This window comes from Scatophagus argus, chromosome 10, assembly GCF_020382885.2.
Source record: "Scatophagus argus isolate fScaArg1 chromosome 10, fScaArg1.pri, whole genome shotgun sequence".
In the NCBI taxonomy this organism is placed as follows: domain Eukaryota; kingdom Metazoa; phylum Chordata; class Actinopteri; family Scatophagidae; genus Scatophagus; species Scatophagus argus.
The window spans coordinates 24,214,526-24,237,480 of NC_058502.1; the positions used below are offsets into that span (position 1 = coordinate 24,214,526).

Genomic DNA, 22,955 nt, shown 5'->3' on the forward strand with positions numbered 1-22,955 from the left:
CTCAAAAACATGTACAGTAGGTTAACTGGCTACTCTGCATCGCCCCTAGGTGTGAGAGTGTGTGGTTGTCTGTCTTTGTGTGTCGACCCCTTACTGTGTCTCTCATTCCCCACAACCCCAGCACTCTTCCAAAGCCTTCCAAAAGACTTTCTTATCATAATAAAAATTTATTTACAACATATTTAAAGAACATATTGAAATTATGTTTCACTAGAAAAGGGTGGCTAGATGCAATTTTAGTTGGACTTTAAATTAATGAAGAAATTTGCTTTCTCTTGAGTTGCAGTTGAAACGTGGGTAAGTGTATCATCATTTTCCCATTTATTTCTACATGTGTAATGAGTAACAAACCAGTAATTCCTGTGAAGCAGGCATCTGGGTGTGTTCATCCCCTCTGCAATATGTCTGGCTATCTGTTGCAACCTGTGTGAGACATTGTTGTGTGGCTGTATGTGTGTGCTTCTATTTGTGTTGAAATAAGGGATGCCTCACCCAGCTCAGCTGAAAACTCGACTGACAAGCTGAGATGTGTCTGAGCCTGACCAAACGTTTATGGAAAATTGAAACATTTAGCCATATGTGGCTAAATCTTTATAGACCTTGACAACCTGAAGACTGGGGGCTTTTTTATTTTATTCATAATCACTTTGGGTTCCTAGTTTAAAAGTAAATTTGTAATGATTGCTTTTCTCATCTTACTCTCTGTTTTTAAGGTGGACTTACTCAATGTGTTTACCTAGTGTCAATGACTGTAATTCTATAGAGGGGAAACACCTGCACTCACAGACCTATAACAATATACTGGTAGTTAAGCACACACAATAAGGATAAAGAGAGGTTAAAGTGTAGGGTGTGGTCAGGAGCTTTCTCAGAGAAAAACAGCAGACTTGCCTTGTCTTTACCTTTCCAGGGATTAGAAAGAAGTAAGAATGCAGAGAAAATCCTCTTTTGTGTGTCTGTTTTATGATAATCAGAGTTTTGGGAGAAATAAATGTGAGAAATCAGATGAGGATATGACTGATATATTTTAGACACATTCACAGCTGCAGAAAACATGTCAGCATGGATTAAATTTGAAGCATTCTGTGGTTCTAAAGTTGCCTTCTCTCCACCTATGATCAGTGTGGTTGGATGGCCTTGCCACTTGAACTGTGGGGACATGTCTTGGGAGTGAGAACATAAACTGAACAAATATGTTATTTAAGCAGATGGAGAGCTCACTTTCAAAAACCAAATAGGTTAGAATGGGCAAAATAATCATATGTTACATTTTACCGTATCAGTTCAATAATTCTAATATTGGGATGACAACTTGCTGGCCCAGAATTAGGTGAAAAAGATGAACACTCATACACAATAAAGGGAATTTCACATGGGTTTTAGAAGTATTTTTTAAATTAGTTTTGGTAATTGCAAGTCTTATGCAAAAGAAACCATTCTGTTTAATCAGTGTAAAAATCTATAACATCTTTGATACACACAGATGTGTCATTTTGCTGTGGGATCCTCTAAGTATTTCTTATCTTATTTTCAATGAATCCTGTGAAAAGAAAGCCAGCAATACATCAGTTCAGCAATACTTTCTGACTTTGCTTTTCCCAGCCTCTCTGTGGCTCTCAGCTCTAAGATCATTGGTTCATACTGAAGGTCTAAATCTTTGAAAATAGCTCAAAAATATATTTAGTTAGTTTTAGTTTTTTATTTAGTTTTATTATTTTTAAAAAGGGCTCATTATTTTGCTAAAACTGTCAGTGTAGTCTTAAACAAATTTTGCTACTATCACTTGGAGGATTAACTATGCCATAAATATGGAACTGGATGTTCCTCTCATACGGCATATGACAGGAAATAACATTGCAACTCAGGGGTTTTATCTGGCCATTTTTTCATGTATCCCAGACAGACAGGTCTGTCTTCATCAGCTAATTTCACAGAGACTGAATCAACATATCTTGTCCTGTGACTTTTGTTTCCCACCAAGCCATTGCACCTGATGTAATAATCAGACTTAATGGCCATTATATCATGGCCATGGAAAATTGTATGCATTCATGAATGTATATGCTTAAGAACTAATAACAAGTACAGACTGTTGAGGTTTGTGGACCTTAAAGGACTATAGAGCAGGATTTCATCTGTATACAGAAAGCACATTATGTTTGTGGGTAAAATGAGAGAACTCCCTATCACAAGAGCAGGTGGGAGCAGTCTTTCACAGCATGACCAACAGGCTCATCACAGCATTACTCACAAGGCCTCAGGGGCATGACACACACATACACACAGTTTTATTTATGTGGTGATTATTGTTTTGTTTTTGTATTTTTTTTGCTGGAAAATAAGAGACAGATCTCTCTCATAAGGTCTGGTGAAAATAGTTCCTTTGTCTTCACATCAAAGATGAAGTGAATTCTTAACATCTCATTATATGCAAAGTCAATGCAAAGCATATTTGTGTGATTTGGAAATATGCAACCTCAGTGAAAAAGAAATATTTGATTGTTCTCATTCACAGGTCATCAAATAGATTCTTTGGGTTGATGGTGTACAACAATGATCCCCTTGAATTGGTGTTAAACACAACAACAGCAACAACAACAACAACAAAACGAAAAGCAGAAGTTGCATAGAGGGAGTGTATCTGAGTATTTCACTCATAACAGAGTGATTACAAATGTTTCACTGCTCTCTTTACCATCATTCAAGTTTCTTGGGGTGAGGGTTGGGCCTCCACCCTGCTGCTTATTTTATCATCACCATCATCCTAAAACTTATCACATAGTAAAACTTGTGTTGCAGGGAATCAACATTTTCAATGTATCAACTTTGACTCATGACTTTTGGCTCTACAGTATGTTGTGTGATATTCAGACTGAATGTTTTTTGGTTTAGTTTTTTTTTTTTTTTTTTAGTGACATATTTCGTCATTGGAGGGAACTCACTCCAATGAAATTCGTGCTCTGCATTTAACCCACCCAAGTGACGTGCACACACACACAGCAAACCCGGGGCAGTGGGCGACCGCGTGCAGCGCCCGGGGAGCAGTGGGGGTTAGGTACCTTGCTCAAGGGTACCTCAGCTATGGACACCGGTACGGGGAATCGAACCAGCGATCCACCGGTTACGGGTCCGACACCCTAACCGCTGATCCACGACTGTTGTTTTTGTATGTAAGTTTGTTTAATTACAAATATTTCTATTTTTATTTCTTTCTTTTTGTCTGGTCTGTTTTTATACAAAGTCTTGAATACACAAAAACACAAAGTCTGTCATGATCTGCTGTCTATCAGTCACTGTTTTTTCTGTTTTCCCCTGAATGCTTCATCCTTCAGCCCATTTTCACCTCAATCAGCCTCACTGCTTTCACCTGTTCTCCTCACAGGTTACAAAGGCAACCCCTGTCCTTCCCTCATTGCCAGATTGTCCCTCTGCTCTGAATGACACTCCAGCTCTGTATACCAGCTTGCCTTGCCAGTTGTAACCCTGTCCGCTTCCGTTTTTGCCTCCTGCTTTGTGGTTTGGTAAAGTACTCTGATTTTTTCCCTTCGTTTTTTGAAGAAGGTGTTTTTTGTTGTGACTTTATTTTTTGCTGAAGAGGTTTTTGTTCTTGGACTTTTGAGGTTTTCTGAAAAAAGGATATTTTCGTTGTGGTTAAAGTTTTGCTTCCATTGACTCCATTGACCAGCCCTGCTCCCTGGTGGACATTACTTCCTCAGCAAAACCTCCTGAATTAACTAATAAAGTTATTTTTTGCTGCTTACTGACCTAGTCCTGTGTGTTGCATTTGGGTCCATATACTCCCGGGTTTCAAAGTCTGTCCGAGATTTAGTTGAGTTCTGTGCATTTCATTCAAAAACCTGACATATATTTTCAGTCTACTCTTCCATTCATGAAACCAGGCAAATAATTTTACCTGCCTTGATTTAGCTGTCAGGCAGCAAACAAGAATGTGCTGAAACATTTATACAAGAAGTGGAGAAACAGAATCTCTTGCACCTCCTCCTTTCTGCGATACGCCCCCACTGCATCAATGTGGCCCTTCAGGTGCAATCACGGGACAACACACATTCTAGAAAAAACTATCACATCTTGGCCTATCCTCCACCAGTACCAACAAACTCACAACCATAACAAATATAACCAGATATCTAAACTCTTGCCTATAATGAAAGCTGAAGTTGCTTCTGTCTGCAAAGGTGCACGCTGTGATCATGTGACTGTTTATGTCAATGTGTGCATGTGAATCTCTAATCAGGAAGTGAAAAGCTTTCCTGTCATAAACATTTGATGGGAACTAAAAGCTTATGAATGACCTAATGATGGGCTTTTAACAGGAAGTCCAGAAGGCCTCTTACTGGATACTGCTGTAGTCAGCTGCAGAGATATAGATAAACAACACTCCTCTACAGCCAGTGGGCAGAGATAGAGGGACACAAAGCATTTTTGTTGTCCTCTTTTTTCACTTGAATGGGAACTGTGTGTATTTGTCTGCAATGTTTAGGTGAGTGGTGTGTAGCAAAGAACATTCACACGATTGCCAGAACTCAGGGGTTCCCTGCAGAACACTGCATTGTAAACAGATCATTAACATTTTTCATTTCATCTGTCAGCAGTATTAATTAAGCTGCTGATAGGTATATGTCTTTTGTGTTTCCTATATACCATGTGATAGTCTGGCTTAGCACATTTTTGATATGTTGTGCAGACTCTATGAATAACTTCCTTGGTGGTAACTTTGCAGGTGCACCTACACAGTTGTTTCAAGCACCTAACCATAAGCCTAGTGGTTGAAACTAGTCTTGCAGATGCTGATGACTGTCACTTCTCACTTAGTTGATGACATTTTAAACACTTTTCACTTAGTTCCTCTTTTCTGTCTGACATACGGTTCCCTTGTCTGGTCACATACACCACCCATATGCAGATATAAAAACATCCCATTTCTTACTGCACTTTGTCAGTCAGCTTGAATGCTGTACTGATTTACATTTAAGTGTGACTCTATACTTTTATTAAATAATTACAAAGACAGATTTTTGTCAATTCTGTTTTTCTTTTCACCAAAATTGATTTCCACCACAACTTTTATGTAATTTTGCACAAGGTTCATTTATCAATGTGCAATATGGGGTTTTATAATGAAATGTTAGTTGTAGCCCTTTGTGCTATTAACATAACAAAAAACATATAAATGGATCACTAAATAATAAGTCATAAAAATAAAGTATATTTTTATCTTTGTTTCTGAATTTCCTGTACTCTACAATGAAGTTTTGCAATGCATTCTCAGAAACAGTTGCACTTCTTCAGAAAACTTAAGATGGCTAAATTCCCATGCCAAGTTCTTGTCAACTTTTACAGAGGAGCAATAGAAAGCATCTTGACTGTAAACATCACAAACTGCCATGGTTCGCGCATCCCCAGGATGGTTGGAAGGGTTTGCAGTGGGTAATTAAAACCACCCAGAACATCTTTCATACCTATCAAACGAGCATATGTTATATCAAGATCAAGATCAAGAATCTTTATTGTCATTATGCAAGCATAACGAAATTTTGTGCAGATTCTCGGCTTAAAAGCACACTTATAAATAGTCAGCAGAAAATTAAAATTGCACACTTAAGAAAAAAATATAAAAATATAAAATACAAAATACAAATTGGTAAGCCTCAGCATAACCTGAGGCAGACAACACCCACCACTAACAAACTTCTCACCTGACACATCCCCCAGTCAGATAGTTTACCACTCGAGAGAAACAGCAGTGCAGACTACAGAAGGCACTGTATTTACTGTGCTCATTTGGGACATTTCCTGTCTAACTGCCTGGAAAAAGACAAAGCTTGCCAGTGAGAGATAGGGCACTGGTGAGTCACACTAAAGCTAGGAACTACTCGTCTCGACCTGTCACACTGGTTCAGGTCATGACTTCCTCTCAGACTCTTGACCACCTTGCTTTCCTGGATTCCGGGGCTGGCAGGAGTTTTACGGACTGGATGCTCGCCATATGTTTGGGTCTGAACAGGATTCCTCTCACTGAGCCCCTGGAAGCCAGTTCCCTGGACAGACATCTTCTCTGCTGGGTGACCTGCCACTACCAGCCTGTCTAGTAATCATTCCGAACTTTTGAGCATATTTTTGATTCCTCTTTGTGTCCTCTTATTCTGGGATTATTGTGGTTAGTTCTGTACTGTATATGAATTGCTCCACAGAGGAAATCATGACTTAGGGAGAGAGCTGTTTTTCTAGTTGTTGCTCATCTGCCTTTTCTGCCAAGGCTCCTAAGGTTCCCATGCCTGTCGGAGAAGCACCTTGCCCCCACCTCCCTTCCTGGGTCTTCTGAGGCAGAGTTCCTGCACCTCTCCCTGGTGCTGGTCTACTACCTGGACCTCCAGGTGGTCTTTCACAAGACCTGAGCAACCTTTCTCCCGCTGCACCACACCTATGACTGTGAGTCTTCACACAACATGGGAATTATCCATCCTTCCCCCATCGGGGTGGTGTTCTTCTTTGTGGCCAAGGAGGCCAAGCTGCTGCTTATGCCTTTTTGGCTTGACATTAAGGCCATCCAGTCCGAGTACTCCTGTTGACAAGTTTCACTCTTGGGCCTGTCTCACCAAGAGACTTTCTCCCATGGACAGTAATTACAATGTTATGAGCTTATCTTGGTCAAAGTTGCACTAGAGGAACGGCATCATTGGCTGGAAGGAGAAGAACCACCCTTTCTGGTTTGGACTTATCACAAGAACCTGCAATACGTCTGGCCTAGTATCTCAAGTCCAGGCAGGCCAGATGGGCCCTTTTTTTAACAGATTCAGTTTCACCCTATCTTGTCATCCAGGGTCCAAGACAAGCGGCTCGTATTGACTTTTTGATTTTTATCCTGTGCCTAAGACTCCTTCCTTCATTTTCCCATCATCCTGTGTTGTGTGGGCTGTTACATGGACCACTGAGAGGAGTGTTAAGGAGGCTTCTGCCACTCTCGTCCTATCCCTGTAACTTTAGTTTAGTTTATTAATATAATAATGATGTTAAAGCTGCAGAATTGAGTGGGCCCTCGCACATCTGCGCACGTAGGGGCTACCAACCACCCACAGCAACTGGAGAGGGACCAAGTCATTGACAAACAGCTAAATTACCGGTTATATCCAGGAGAAGACATTCCCCGCATATATGGCCTTCCCAAGAATCACAAAGAGGGAGTCCCTCTCAGACTCATCATCAACAGTGCCAACTCGGTCACCTATAACATTGTCAAGCACCTGGCCACCATCCTTGCCCCTCTGGTTGGGAACACCACCTACTTCCAATTTAATGAGGTTTTCTACAGACAGAAACATGGCTGTGCCATGGGCTCCCCTGTGTCCCCCATAGTGGCCAAAATCCATATGGAAGAAGTGAAGAACAGAGCTTTGCACTCATTCAAGGGAACAACACCCACCCACTGATTCAGGTACGTGGATGACACCTGTTTTAAGATTAAAACCCAGGAAGTCAAGGCTTTCACAGATCACATCAACACAGTGGACAATAACATCAAATTCACCTGAGGACATCAGAGACCACACTTTGGCCTTCCTGGACTGCTCAGTCCACATCAAAGAGGACAGACGCCTCAACATTGAAGTTTACTGGAAACCCACTTTTCATCATCAAGGCCTTTTGTATAAGCTCACCAAGTCTGAAGCTGATCGGACTAATCCCCAAAGAAAAGTTAAAATATGATCCCTCTAAATGGCCCAGAAACCATAAAAATTTGAATATCAATTGAAGAAGGCTGACTTCCTGTTGGGTTTAGGTCATGGTACCATGAGACTTTGTTTTTCAGTCTTGGGGAGTTACATGTGCCTACCAAATTTTGTACATTTAAATGACAGAAGGGGCTGCTTCATTGAAATTTTGTAGGGGCTGCTGTGGAGTCATTTTGCTTTATCAATTACAGAAACAAATAAATTCAAATATTACTACTATTCACACCTGTGGAAAGTTTCTTGAGGTTTTCGATCATTCCTACCCTCGCAAACAGAATTTCCTGTTTCTGGTGAAGAATGCATCACCATGGCAACAGCCTTCTGTGGAGGATCACCGAGTTCTAGAGGTTGTCCTTACTAAATGTGAGGCACATCTAGTCAAGTTTCTAGTGATGCTATGACTGATCCCGAACACCCATGTTTACACATTTTTAGGCAACCACTGTCATCAAATTTCCTCTCAGTATAACACAAATAAACAGCACCACAAACAACACCACATGAAGGGAAGAGTTATTGCAGTGTTCTTCAATTTAGTGTTAGTGTAATGTACCTCAATTTGTTGTAAAGAATACACAGTTACAGAAGATACTTGGTGGTGCAGTGGTGAGCACTGTTGCCTCACAGCAACAATTGCTGTGAACTCTGGCCACAACTTTTCTGGTGTTTGCATGTTGTCTGTGTGGGTATTCTGACTTCATACCACATTCCAAAGACACAGGAGGTTAATTGGTTAGATTATGTTAATTGGTGACTCTAAAATGGCACCTGTTCACAGTGTAAACTGCTTCTCGCCCAGAGTCAGCTGGGATAGGCTCCAATGCCCCCTGACCATGCAATGGACAAGAGGTTTTAGGGGACAGATTCTCTGCATAGGCGCCCTAGAAATTGAATTTAAAATCCTTCTCTTCACTAAAGGGGTCTTAAAGACCAGGCATCATCATGCCCTTATCATACACTATTATCCGACTGTAACTCCGACTTCCCATTTGTTTATGCGTGTATACTACCAAATCATAACATGACACTCATGGCACTTCCCAAACAGAGTAAGTCCAGACCATACTCCTCTTATACCCTGTCATACTCTGTTCCAGTGCAGTAATCTGTATATTAATCAAGATTGCTTGTCTCCCATAGTACTTGACTATATTAAAGAGTGTACTCTCTTTGAAAAGTGTCATGAGATGACTTTTGTTGTGTTATGGCATGATATAAATAAATTGAATTGAATTGTAATTTTATTATACCTTGATGAAGACTTGATGGTGAAATGATGTTTGAAATGAATTTGGTGAATTGGTAAATTAACTGAAAACAAAAAAAAAATGGGACAAATTTTACACAGCACTGATCACAACTGAATCACTTATTTTTCAAACTCGCCAAACAATGTTATCTCATACTGCTCACTGCCTTCCTCTCTGCCTCTGCCTCCTTTCATATGCATGGCCTTTTCTTTTCTCTCTCTGTCCCACACTGACCCATTTCACTGGTTAAGTGGTGGCCACTGTAAACTGACCGGTCTTGCCACTTCCCCAAAAGCTCTCTGTGTTTCTGTGGGATGGATAAATGACTGATGGAGAGAAAGAGCAAGAGATAGCATCACTTAATTGCTTTTAGAGAGTCACACATCTTTCATGCCTGTTCAGTCTGAACCTGTAAGAGCATTAGATTATAGACAATAATAGAATGAAAAGGACACTTGAAATTCTGATTTTACAAGTGAATGTTGTTTAAGACCAAAAATATCAGATCTGTTGAGTTACATTTGACAGTTCTCGTTCTTGTCTTCTTTTTTACTGTGAATTATTTATTATTATTTATTTCAGACCAATATTCAGTGTTTCTTCTATGACCCTGACAGGTGATTTTTTATAGAACAGGTATAGTATAGACCATACTCTTTAATTTATGACCCAACAGTCCCCCATGAGCAAGTATTTGTCAGCATCAGTGAGCAAAAATTACCTTTAACCAGGCAGAAACCTCAAACAGCTTTCAAAAACCCTTTATTTAATCAATATACAGAGAAAGCACATCACTGTGAAAGGAACGAAAGGAACACTTATGGTCAAAAACACAGAAAAATGTTTGAAAATTCAAAACCAACTCCCTGTCCCCTCCAACATAGCAAAGGAATTGAAGGTTTGCATATTTTTCATCACCCAATAATAAACATGCTCCACCCTTAGTCGGGCATTTGTCATTAATCTTCCTCAGAAACTCATGGTGAACGTCTATCACTGTGCAATAGGAAGTGTGCTGACCTATGGACTTTTAGTGTGGTTCTCCAGCTGCACAGCTGCACAGCTGCTCAGAGAGTGGTAAAACAGCAGGGAGAATCATTGGGACCAGAGATCACCTCTGTCTACATCAACTGTTGTATGAGGAGAGTCTTTTGTTTGTTTGTTGTTTTTTTGTTTTGTTTTGTTTTGTTTTGTTTTGTTGGTTTTTTTGAAAGTCATTGGGTGGCTCTTAGGCTGGTTTCACTCTGATTTTTCAAATGAAACATTCAATAACCAGTTAATTACATATCTTTGCTTGTAAATCTTAATGAATAACCGACATGGTTAAATTCTTATAAAATATATAGGTGCATGACAGAGAAAAAGCGGAAAAGAGAGAGAGAGAGAGAGAGAGAGAAAGAGAGAGAGAGAGAGAGATTGGGGGAGGGGTTGTTTTCGTTATTGCAGTTACTGTCGATAAGAGGAAATGAGACAGAAAATTGTGGAGTCCTGCTCCCTTAACTCAGGCACAACTGTCAATATACTGATTGTTATCTGCCGTAGCAGTAGTTCTCGTAAATAGTAACCGAAACTACTGATGTCTGTCTCCTTAGGCGTGTTAACTTGTATGATTATATCAAGAGCGGAACTTGCGCACCTGAAAGCTGACGTCATACGCTGAGTACCTGTAGTACATCGCCCAACTACCCACAACCGAAACTACATTCAGGAGAAAAGATAAAGAAGCCGCGACGATAAATTGTGTAACACTATACTTTTAACTTATTTCACTGTTTTTTGTGAGGAATACCGGAGGATTGCCGACTGATGGGGACCATTCGGCTGTGGATTCTGGTCATTTTAATCATCGTGTTTCAGGTGAGAATTCCTGTAGCTATAATGTGCTTCGCCATATTTTCTGTGGTTCTCCAGGGTGTAAGAAAACCGTCGTCCCACTAGTGTTGATATCTCACTCACATCTATTGGATATTTTTAGAAGTCTTCGCTACTTTTCACAAATGCTGAAGAGAACTTGTTCTGCGGTAAACAGCCTTTTAAATCAATAAAATGCTTCTTTCTGTCATATCACTTGCCTCGGCTCTGCACTGTATTTACCTGTTCGAAGATCGGTCGTTGGGGTGGAGATATTAAAGTGCTGTTTCGTGCATATTATAAAGCTGACTTACAAAAATTCTAAAATCACTAACAATGTTGAAGTGATGTCTACGTGAAAGGGTTAAACTTCGAGCACACAAGGCGGCTCTCAATCGCCATTTTCGTAGACTTCTTTTGCTTAGGAGTCTATACGGGCCTCGCCCTTCTTCCGTTAATGACGTTGTCGACAGGTAAAATTCCAGTCCGACCCAGTTTGGTTTGATGGCTTACAAACACAGATTTTTCATTTACTTATGATTCATGTAAGTAATTTAAGTAAAATATTTGGTTTGAAGATCGACTTTTCAGAATTATAAGCATCGACAGGCCAAGAGCAAAATGACAGTGATTTTGAAAATTTCCAAATGGGCCAGTTCCAGCGTTTTAAATGGTAATTTGCCGTTTTTTTGTGCTGGTCAGACAAAAGAAAGCTGTGGTGTGAATGTTTTGTGTATTTTTAGTTTTGGCTTTTTAGTTGTGTATAAATCCCGTGACTGTGAATTACGGTAGATATTGAAGACATTGTTCTAATGAATGCCATAGGAATTTTCCTTAACAAAAGAGGACTGGATAAACATGCTTTTGGCCTACTGAAGGCACATGTTGCATACATCTGTTATTATGCTATGGTCTGATTCATTAAAAGGCTGTTTTTTCTGTTCTAGGCCTCAGTCTTTGTGACTGCCGAGAAGCCAACATGTGTACCTGGGTTCACATCAGATATGTTGATTTTCAAAATGGCCACAAAGATCCTGAAGCAGCATACTAGGTTGGGCAAAGGTAAGAAGAATCATGAAAGCTGTTCTGTCATTTGTTACCTAAAGTGCACTGAACTAAAAGAAACTGTGTGGCTCGGGCCACAGGGTCAGTGATACTCCTGTGGCACAAGAGCTGATCCTGTTTCTACAGGATTTTTGCTGTTGATTATGATCAGAGACGGAGAGAGAGAGAGAGAAAGTACACTGGTAAAATGTTACCCTTTGCCTAGTTTACCTGTGGCATATTCTGAGATACACACACTGAAAAGCCGTGATACAGTGGGATGTGCAGTGTCAAATGTAATGTAATTTGGACATGCGACATGGTTAATATTAACAAACTTTAAATGACCGAACACAGCTCTGTACAGCAGTGTTGGTGGTTCTTAAAGGCCTGACAGAACAAAGCTTACAGTAGATGACAGTTGACATGCCCCCATTTAGAGAAATAGTAGCAGTATCAATGTAGGAAGCTGCTGTGGAGTGTCAAAAAAATCAATATAGCTTATGATATCTGTCTCTCTTTAAAGCCACTACACTTTTAATGTTTTTGCTTGCCCTTAAGATTAAGTTATTCAGCATTCAGCATTTTTTCCCATTAACTTTAATGGCTCTGTATGAATTAAAAAAAGTCTTAAATTAATTTTGCTCACTGTTTGTTTGAATATTTCAATTAATTTAAGCCTACTTCCCCAACACTAATGCAAAAACACATTTGCTAGTGATTATCTGAACTGCCTATTTCTGTAGTGATTAAATACGCTATATAGAGAAATGTGTCCAGACACACCTCTTTATGAAACCTCTTTTCAGGGGTTGGGCTGAGCCCTTTACTTCCAGTGAAGGGAAACCTTAATGCTTAAATATACCAAGACATTTTGGACAATGCAATGCTTCTGAATATGTGGCAACAGTTTTGGGAAGGCCCTTTTTTATTCCAGCATTTCTGTGCACAAAACTAAGTCCATAAAGACATGGTTGGGTGAGTTTGGTGGGGACGAAATTGACTGGTTCGTACAAAGCCCTGACCTCAACCTAACTGAACACCTTTGGGATGAACTGGAATGGTGAATGCGAGCCAGGCCTTTTTGTCCAGCATCATGGGCTGATGCTCTACTGCACAAATAAGTAAAAAGGTCCAAAGAAAAGCTCCTAACATTTTTTGGAAAGCCTCCCCAGAAGAGTGGAAGCTGTTATGGCTGCAAAGGCAGACCAACTCCATATTAATGTTCATGTGTTTAGAATGAGATGTCATTAAACTCCCTGTTGGTGTGATGGCCAGGTGTCTCAGTACTACTTCTATATAATGTAAGTCCATGTAATAGTCATTTTAAGTTTTATGTCAAATTTTTAATTAAAATGACAAATTCTCCAGGTCAGGGAAAGGCTTGTTATGACATACAGTGATTAATTTATGTGTCACAGAAATTCTTTCAACAAGGCCAAGGATTTTTATGATCAAGTATTGGACTAATACAGTCTATAATAATAATAATAAAATATAACAATAATAATAATAATATTATAAAATAATTATAGCAACAATGTAGTTATGTGGAGATTAGGGATGTACCTACCTACTAAGTAACAACACACTCAAAACTCAAAACATTAACTTTGTGCTCATCTGTCGAAATGACAATTGTCCTCTGAGAGACCCTACCGATATTGTAAGTGAACCAAAGGACAACAGTGACAGCTACTGGATCAGTGTGGTCTCCTACATATACTTTTTGCTTTAGAAATGTCCCCTATATGTACGTCAATTTCTGGTTTTGACTGGTTAGGGTAGCAATGGATGAACAATTAGTTGGCTAGTCACACACATCCCTAGTGGAAATTAGATGAGTGAAATATTATTACAAATTTAACATCTAATTGTTAAAAACTACAATTGCAGTAAAACAATTTCAAAATTAGCACAAAGTTATGTACCTGTTGTACAAGAATATTGTTGAGTTTGCTGAAAACAGTTTGAGATTTTTATAGTGTTTTAAATTTGTTTATTTTGAAATTGATGAGATATTCTAATGATTTTGGCATCTAATTTTTTAAAATGCTGTAGTGAAAGAAAAAGAAAGTGAAACAACTTGTGTCTTATGTATTTAACAAAGGAAAACTAGAAAAAAATTAGAAACTCTTGTTTTAAACTACGCTTTGATTGATTTAGTTATTTTACGAGGTGCTCTTCAATGCACCAAGTCCATGTTGACACTGTTGATTTGCTGTATATTAAGATGGACGCTGCCGTTTCAGAGTTTAGAAACTGGACCTGAAAAATCCAGATACAGTATGACATGTTTGTTACATGACTCTTTTGTGACAAACATTTACCAGCCCATGCTCAGTTCAGACCCTTTTAGTGACTGTTGGGACCAGTACAGACGGATAGGCATGTTACCATCATGCAGTGATGTTTGCTGCTTTGATACATGTCCTGAATCTCCTACCCATTCAAATCTGAAAGGATGCTTTAAACTTATTATGAATGTGTCCAGAGCATGCAACCTAGTTTTTTCCCCTGATGATACTGCGTTCTGATAAACAAATCTGTGTTAAGTTACTCAGAACAAATTTGTTTTAAAAATTATCTCAAGAATGTACAACCTACTGTGCTTTTAGATATGTTCAACTCAGTATTTCAGTTTAGTTTTGTATTATGCAACCTAAACAGAGCAGATTGTGCAGTTCCCTAAACAGACACACACAAACACCTCTTTTGCACCATATGGAGATGAAAATGTAGCAATGGTCCACATTTCCCATAGGCTGTGATTGACTGAGTAGTTGTGCTGTTTTGTGTTCCAAAATACATGTTACTTTATGCTAGTGTATGTAATGTGTTAACTTTTGACTGCTTGGCAAAGGCAATAATGTACCTCCTTTCTGTAAAACAATATGCATTATCTTGTTAATGTACTGGAGACTTGCCAATTCCTTCCTTGTTTTGTCTGTCCTCCATTGGTAATGGATTACTCTTTCTCCTATTCAATCCCAGTGGGCTTTACTGACTGCACAGACCGCACAAGATTTCCCTTCATCAGTAACGACCGACGTGTCATGATAAAGACAGATGGCACATTGATGGTTAGTAGAAACTTAAAACTAGAAACTAATGCTCACCTCTCCCAAATCCTAATGCAACATTTTTAAGACCATGTTTAGTTTAGTCTTCAGTGATTAGTGACCAGTAGTTTAGTGATCAAGGAATTGATTTGGCTATGCCTAGTTGATATAAAGTATGAGAATTTTCTCATCATATGAAAGATGTTATACTATGCTTTGCGAATTGGGAAACCACCCAGACTGAAATTTAAATTCTCAGGAACAATTTTCTGTTTATTTCAGCCAAAGGCACCGGAACAAAACGCAACTTAGACTTAACTTAGACCATTATACTGAATAGAGCACTTTTGAATTCCAATGGTGGCAGCATTACCTCTGTTGAGAGCTATGTAGCTTCTCTTTTTCTTTAGGTACACCAGATATTGACCTGAACCTCCTGAAGTGTAGCACTTGTGTGTTAGATTAACATCATTATTGCTATTATAGCCAATCAAAATGTCACAGCAGTTCATTGTGTCCAAGATAATTTTTGTCTTATATCCATTGAACTATCATAAATTTCTTAAATCCAAAACTGTAAGCAGAATGCTGGCCCTTCCTGATTAGTGTTTTCCCCTCCAGGTAAGGAGACCAGTTTTTATTAATGAAGGACACTGGGAGTTCCTCATCCACTCCTGGGACTCACAAGGTCACAAAATGACCCTTCCTGTCAGGGTACTACACAAAGAGAAGCAGCAAGACCACCACTACCTGGCCGAAGTGGACTCTGCTACGAACAGTGAGGTAAGATTAAAGATATTACTGATGGGGCGTGAAGAAAAATTGCAACAGCTTCTGTACTATTAAACAATACGTGGAAAATATGTTTTGCAGGTGCCAATAAAGACCCTGTTACGGCATCTGTCTGTCTATCTATCTATCTATCTATCACACCACCTCTCTGGCTGTGTATGGAGGGGGAAGACTCACTGGTTTCATGTTGTTGATAGTCTTTTTGGGTCTTTTTTTTCTTTTTGAAAACTGCAGTAATCAGTATTTTATACATATTCCAATGGTGGACTGATCAGGAAGAACATACCCCTGATTTATCAAGACTCTAAATTGCTAGCAAACACCTACACATCCACTTACAGATACAGAGATAACCTGAGGATTCCTTGGAGAGTGTCTGGGCTGAACATAAATCACCACTGAGCCTCAATCAGTTTGGTGTTCAATTAAATTGAATTTAAAATGTACTTGCTAAAAGTGCTTGTATTTATCCAGAATGCAATTGATCCACAGGTGCCTGTTCTGCATTTCCCTAAGTCTGGGGAAGGGCTAAGAAGGAGGAAGAGAGACTGGGTGATTCCCGACATCAATGTTGCTGAGAATGACAGAGGACCCTATCCCCTCAAAATAGTTCAAGTAAGAAGTACTGAAACCCTTTGTGATGTAGAAATGAGTTCACAATTACTTAAATGCTGCAGGATGTTGTGATGGAACCGGTGTGTGACTGGTTTCACTTCTTCAGCAGAAGAGGAAATTCGCTTGTCATGGCAGCTCACAAGATCAGAATAGAGTGCAAAAAGTGTGCCAAACAGTTTCAAAAATAGAAAGAGTTATAAAGTAACAGTTTTAAAATAAACATTGTTAAACTAGCTGAAGTGACTTAACTCATATTTGAAGGCTGAAACCTGCTTGTTGTTGGTTGTGGCTTTAATTTGGATTAAGTTGCTTCCTTCTGTTGAGTACATTGTAAGTTTGTTGTCTTTCCTTGCAATAACGAGAGCTAAGTTGTTCTAAGTTTCACCGTGGCTCATATGATGAAACAGTTCTTTAGAGATCACAAGATCACTGACTTAACAATACAGATAATAGAATGTAAAATATTGTAAACAGGCTACTCTTAGTTTCTGTACCTCAGTTTTAAATGTAGCGTTAAGTCAGAGACTTCTGTGCTCTTTTCTAACTTTTGAGCATTGTTTAACATATTGTAACTATTGTTGTAATCAGTAATATTGGTTTAAACAGTCTTGGTGTGTTTTATCCAGATCCGTTCCAGTGAAGATAAAGTAAAGAAGATCTATTACAGCATTACTGGTCCAGGAGCTGATCAGCCCCCTGTTAGACTGTTCACCATGGACAGAGACACTGGTAATCTGTATCTCACACAACCACTAGACAGAGAAGCACAAGCCAAGTACACGGTAAGGATCCTCTCTTTGCTGTTAGTTTTAAACACACACTTTTTGTCCACCTACCAGGATCAATTGTAGTCGCAGGAAACATCTGAACACAGGGCTGCTGTAAATATAGCTCTAGTAATATAGAATGAAAGCATCTTTGTAGCTTATTCTTGCATGCGTAGTTTCACTAATGTGTTTGTCTGTGTGCAGTTTCAAGCGCATGCTGTGGCAGAAGGCTCAGGAAATGCAGAGGATCCTATGGATATTATAGTCAATGTAATTGACCAGAACGACAACAAACCTATTTTCACTCAAAACACCTACCTGGGAGAAGTTGCTGAGGCCTCACCAAAAAGTACTGTCAGCGGATTTCATCCAAGTCTGAAAAGATGTCCTCTCTTGTAAAAGTGAAACATACTGTTGAACATGAAGAGAAAGCCAGAGCTGCTACTGTTCGTAATAAACTTTGATATAGTAGTATCCATAGTGTACACAGGACAACTGTTAGAGCTATTGTCAGGATGGAGAGAAAGCTTGCATACTTGTTCTTGCATGGCTATATTTTGTAAGTCATTCTCTGAATGTTCTGAATGCTTTTTGTAGCCTCTGTACTGAATTTACACTTCTGACTCATTTTTTTTTCAGATTTTGAGGTGATTACGGTTGTGGCCACAGATCTAGACCAGCCAAATACTGACAACTCAGATATCCGGTACCGCATTATAAGCCAGGACCCAGAGTTGCCCAGTGAGTCGTTGTTTGTCATCAACTCTGTCAGTGGAGCCATCAGAGTCAATGCTGTTGGGCTAGACAGAGAGGTGAGGCTTTTAAAACTTTAAAATGTTTCTGTCTGCATTTGCACCTATAATAGAAAAATATGTTTGTAATATGTATATAAGAAACTGTACAATGTTCCAGTCAGCCTGGAGTATTTGTAATTTGAACTTTTCCATTTATTCATTAATAAGTAAGTAATTAGTACCACAATGAGAACTATTTCCATATCACTGTTTTGTAACACATTTTCTCAAAAGTCAGAAATGTTTTTGTGAATTCTGCTCCAACCGAATATAAATAAAATATTAAGCCATCCAGCTAATGTGTTATAAACACTTTCTGTGTCTCTTCTAATAGAAATACCCAAAGTACACTCTGGTGGTAGAAGCAGCAGACATGGTCGGAGAAGGCTTGTCTGGGCAAGCGAAAGTAATCCTAACTGTCACAGATAGTAACGACAATGCTCCAGCCTTCACTCAGAATTCTGTAAGTACAACATATTTGCGACTGGAAATTTACTGTTTGCTAACCCTCTCCCCCTGATATAAATTGTCCTGGTTACCTAGTTATCATAACGAGGCACAGCAGATCTGTCAGTCTCCAGAGTTTTGACATTGTGGTTCAGGAAGTGGAGCAGTCTGTGAGGACATAGCTGTCATTTCTACAAAAAAATTGCCAAAACATCACATTTCTGCTTTGAGCATCTTCACTGAACAAACTGTGCATCATTATATTTACAAACACATGGCACTGCACTGCTGCTTTACATCTCTTTAGTGCTGGCAAACCTTTCTTGATTACTTCCTGTTTCTTTACCACACCCTTGAGCATGGCCTGAACATTGCTGCCACATTGTGGTCTGTATTAATGAGAATGTTGTCATTTTTTCACCTCTCCAAAAACACAACACAAAAATTGCAAGGAGCTGAATGAATTGTATCTTTATCTGCTCATGTGTGAGAACTTTTACAGCTATAGCTTTTTTAGTAATGTTACTTTCAGTGGCAAGAGGTTACTTATAATTAGCATTTAACTGGGATTTATTATGGTGCCTGACTCAGTATCTACCGGAGGACTAGTAGATTTAAAAAAAAAAATAACACTGCCAAGAACATTTTTACTGGCCTAAATGCATATTGATGTATGACTTTACTATTTAATTAGAAATGTTATCAACAGTTAACTGATCATTTCCTCATTGAACTGACGAACATTTAGTCAGTTTTATATGCTCAACCTAAGTCTTTGTTTAGGGTCCTTGTTTCCCTGTTTGTGTCACTTCCACACTTTTAATACATCCCTTGCATTTTCCCAGTATGAGGCAACAGTTGCAGAAAATAAAGTGGACGCTCAGGTCATTACGATATCGGTGACAGATGGTGATGATGAACATTCTCCGGCCTGGAATGCCAAGTTCAAGATTGTTGATGGTGATCCTGGAGGACTTTTCACTGTGAAAACAGCAACTAACAAACAACAAGGAATCATTTCTACTGCCAAGGTAGGAACTAAATCTTGAATTCTCAAATAAGCCACAATGTTTAAGATAACTTTTTATTACTCAATCACTGTTGTGTATATGATAAAGCTTAGAGGGAATTTTGGCTTTAGTTTAGCAGAATGAGTTACAAGACATTTGTGTTTTCTTTCTATTCAACCAGGGTCTTGACTTTGAGAAGAGCAGCAAGCACACTCTGTTGGTTACAGTGGAGAATGAGATTCCTTTTGCTACTCCACTGCCCACTGCCACCGCAACAGTGATGGTGAAAGTGCAAGATGTCAATGAAGCTCCAGTCTTCGATCCAGTAGAGAAGCTTGTGTCAAAAGCGGAAAACCTTCCTGTCGACAGTGATGTGGTGCTGTACACTGCTTCTGATCCAGACACTGCACGCAAACAGAACATCACGTAAGCTCAATTTACGACACACTTTTTTGTGTTGAATTGTATTGTATTTAAGAGCTTATCGTTGTTAGAGAAAATTGGAAAGAAGAAATTTGTTAAACAAGCTTTAGCTGACAATTCTTTAATCTCTAGTGCAATTTCTGGCACATCCTTTCGCTAACACTTGAATACTACATAGTTCTTATCTTAAACATCAGACAAGGAACCGACATAACTATGTAAAACAAAAATTAAAGTTAAATAAACTTTAATAAATAAAAAATCCTTTTTGACATATACTCAGTTGATATTGAGTGGGTGATGTTGATAGGTGCTTATTCTGAATTTGATGTCAGCAACATGTTTCTAACAAGCTGGGTAACACAAGACTGGGATAATTGTAGATTGCACAAAAAAACCTGTTTGGAACATTAAACAGACAGATTAATTGTTAATGGCCGAGAGTATAATGATTGGGTGTGAAAGGGGCTTTGTTAAATCTGTTGTTCACAAGCAAAAATGGGGGTACAGCCCCCCTGCGACCATGACGGATAAGTGGTATAGAAAATGGATGGATGTTTCTGTGTTTCTATACAGCATGTTGCGTCAGGGGTAGGAGAGTATCTCATATTCACCTCTCAGTTGTTGATGCTCTGGCCGACGTTCACTGTCAGCATTACCAATCATGTTCAGTCCTGTTTTAGTATGTGTTAAGTGTGGCTCCCAAACAGATTCCTGAGCATTTGAACAAATAAAAAGTACAAAGTGAAAAGTCTTAAGCTTAAATTGCTCTCATGTCCAAGCAAAACACAGGAAACACATTCAGTGTATTTAATAAATATCAACTGAATGTTACTCAGTTAGTCCATGAACGAACCATAGTTGCAATCATCCCAATGTGATTATTTTGTTTATATCCAGGTATAGAATTATTAGAGACCCTGCAGGCTGGCTGAATGTGGAGAAAGAGACGGGTCTGATTAAGGTCAAAAGCATCATGGACCGAGAGTCCTCCTTTGTCAAGGACAACAAGTACATAGCACTCATTGGTGCATATGATGACGGTAGGTTGGAGACAAGTCTTACACTTGTACATGCTCATCTAGTTTACAGCGTTTATGGCCAAAAATTGTGATCTAAAAACTGACTTTATTTTACTCTTTGTAATATAATATATTTTATTTAGAGTGTATTTTATTCTCCACGTGTGTGATTGTGTGTTTGTCTGTTGTTCTCTAGATGACGTCCCAGCCACAGGAACTGGTACTCTAATGATCCAGCTTGAGGATGTCAATGACAACGCACCCACCATTGAGGAACGAACAATTCGGGTGCGTATGCTGTCCCAATTGTTACACAGATGATTTTTGAGCGGTCTTAATGTAAATGAAAAGCAAGATTGAGATGTACAATTACGTGATGACCGTTGTTTCAAATATATTGATAGTCAAGATGTGATTAAATTAAGTGAAATTAGTTTTTAAAACTCGTACCTTTGCACTTGTACCTTTCATGCATTTTTGTCGTTGACCTTGTAGTATTTATAAGCTGGATATAACTTGCTCATTAGTAGGACCAGGCTTGTAATTTGAGCAATTATAATACTTTCATTTGCTTGATTCCTGGCAACTGACTTAGTGAGAAGTGGTGCCTCCTCAGTTTATCATCAGTAAATCTCTTTAATGCTGAATGCAAACAACACTTTACTTCACAAATAAGTGAATGGAAAAAGTCTTAATAGTAGCATCTCTATTTGTTTAAAAACTTCAGTACATCTGCTGAAATGTCATCAGAATTATGGGACATGGATTCTGTGTGCATTTTTTGTGCTTGACTTTTTGTTGTAGCAATATTTATACTCTTCTTCTACTGGCCAGGTCACTCAAAAGTGATCTATTTTTTTCATGTTCATGAGAATTTTAGCTAGTTAAGAAAAGAGATATGCAATAATCAGCATAAGCAATTTCATATTGTGTTTTTTCCAGGTGTGTAACAAGGAATCAGCTCCTCAGTTGCTGTCAGTAACAGATAAAGATGGACCAGGCTTTGCTGCTCCATATAGCGTCTCCTTACAGGGCATGTCAAAGAACAACTGGACCGTTAGAATGAACAACTCCAGTATGTAAAATATACAACTTTAAAGCCTTTTCTGCTCCCTGATGTGTGTTTTTTTTTTTGTTTGTTTTTTTTTTATTTTTATTTTTAGCAGTTAGTGAAGCGTAAACATCTCCCTTCCTTGTGGGGGGGGAATAAACTTTCTTTAAGATTTTTAAAAATCTCCACAATGTATAATAGGATCAAGAAAGAGAGGTAAAAGTATTTTCAGTTGTTCAGTTGCTGAAAGTTTTCCTCATTGTTATTTCAGAGTGTTTTTCTAATACACAAAAAGTTTAATATTTTCCTCTCTTAAAAATAATTCATTAGTTTTTTTAATCAGAAATGAAAGTCAGAAATGCTTCAGTGTAACTAAGATTGGAAATCATTTGATCATCCCTAATGCTGCATATTTACCAGGAATCTAGTTTGTTGAAAAAAGGCATTCAGAAAATCTGTCTTTCACTTGATGAGCGTTTCTGTCAAAATATTGTTGAATTATACAGAACTAAGGTTATATTCCTCTGTGTTCCTCTTTGTTGCAGAAACAGGCATCATTCTGAATTTAGCCACTGAACTGGCCAGTGGAGATTACACTGTGGTCCTAAGGGTTTCAGATAACCTAGATTTACACCAGGACAGCACTGTCCAGGCCACAGTGTGTGACTGCAGTGGGGAAGAAGTGCGATGCCAAGGGCGTATTGCAGGAGGTACCGAACTTCCCGTAATCCTGGGAATACTGGGAGGCATCCTGTTGCTGCTCAGTAAGTCTGATATTTGTTAAATGTGAAAAGTTGCTTATCATAATTCCTGGGACTGTAGGTGTGAATTTTTGCTTAGAAGCTGGCGATAAAACTTTGCATCACAACAATGCTTGGAACCTTGCGACAAATTTCACTCATATTTCAGCAGGACCAAATTAAAAACCTGCAAACCTCCAAACCTGCAATGGGGTACCCATGATGCAGTCGACTTACTCTGTAGGGCACTGTGTTTGGATCAGATGTAGACATCAAGTGAAAGCTCTGTGTTCCAGTGATATTGAAAACTCAAAAGAAACTTACCCAAAAAAAGAA

At 38.8% G+C, this 22,955-nt stretch overlaps 1 protein-coding gene across 4 annotated transcripts in view; it reads left to right on the forward strand.

Moving 5' to 3' along the window:
* The window catches only part of LOC124066483 (B-cadherin-like), a 119,585-nt gene that overhangs the window by 90,169 nt on the left and 6,461 nt on the right, over window positions 1-22,955 (forward strand). For 2 of the 4 annotated variants that reach the window (XM_046402891.1, XM_046402896.1), the window contains exons 3-15: window positions 14,891-14,979; window positions 15,580-15,741; window positions 16,243-16,365; window positions 16,992-17,147; window positions 17,337-17,481; window positions 17,772-17,944; window positions 18,261-18,389; window positions 19,219-19,404; window positions 19,565-19,809; window positions 20,707-20,849; window positions 21,025-21,116; window positions 21,771-21,903; window positions 22,425-22,643. In XM_046402891.1, the coding sequence (XP_046258847.1) occupies window positions 14,891-14,979; window positions 15,580-15,741; window positions 16,243-16,365; window positions 16,992-17,147; window positions 17,337-17,481; window positions 17,772-17,944; window positions 18,261-18,389; window positions 19,219-19,404; window positions 19,565-19,809; window positions 20,707-20,849; window positions 21,025-21,116; window positions 21,771-21,903; window positions 22,425-22,643 (1,995 nt within the window). Of the gene's footprint in view, window positions 1-10,478; window positions 10,859-11,799; window positions 11,915-14,890; window positions 14,980-15,579; window positions 15,742-16,242; window positions 16,366-16,991; window positions 17,148-17,336; window positions 17,482-17,771; window positions 17,945-18,260; window positions 18,390-19,218; window positions 19,405-19,564; window positions 19,810-20,706; window positions 20,850-21,024; window positions 21,117-21,770; window positions 21,904-22,424; window positions 22,644-22,955 lie in introns of those variants that run through there. The other 2 variants (XM_046402892.1, XM_046402893.1) reach the window with 2 other exon arrangements.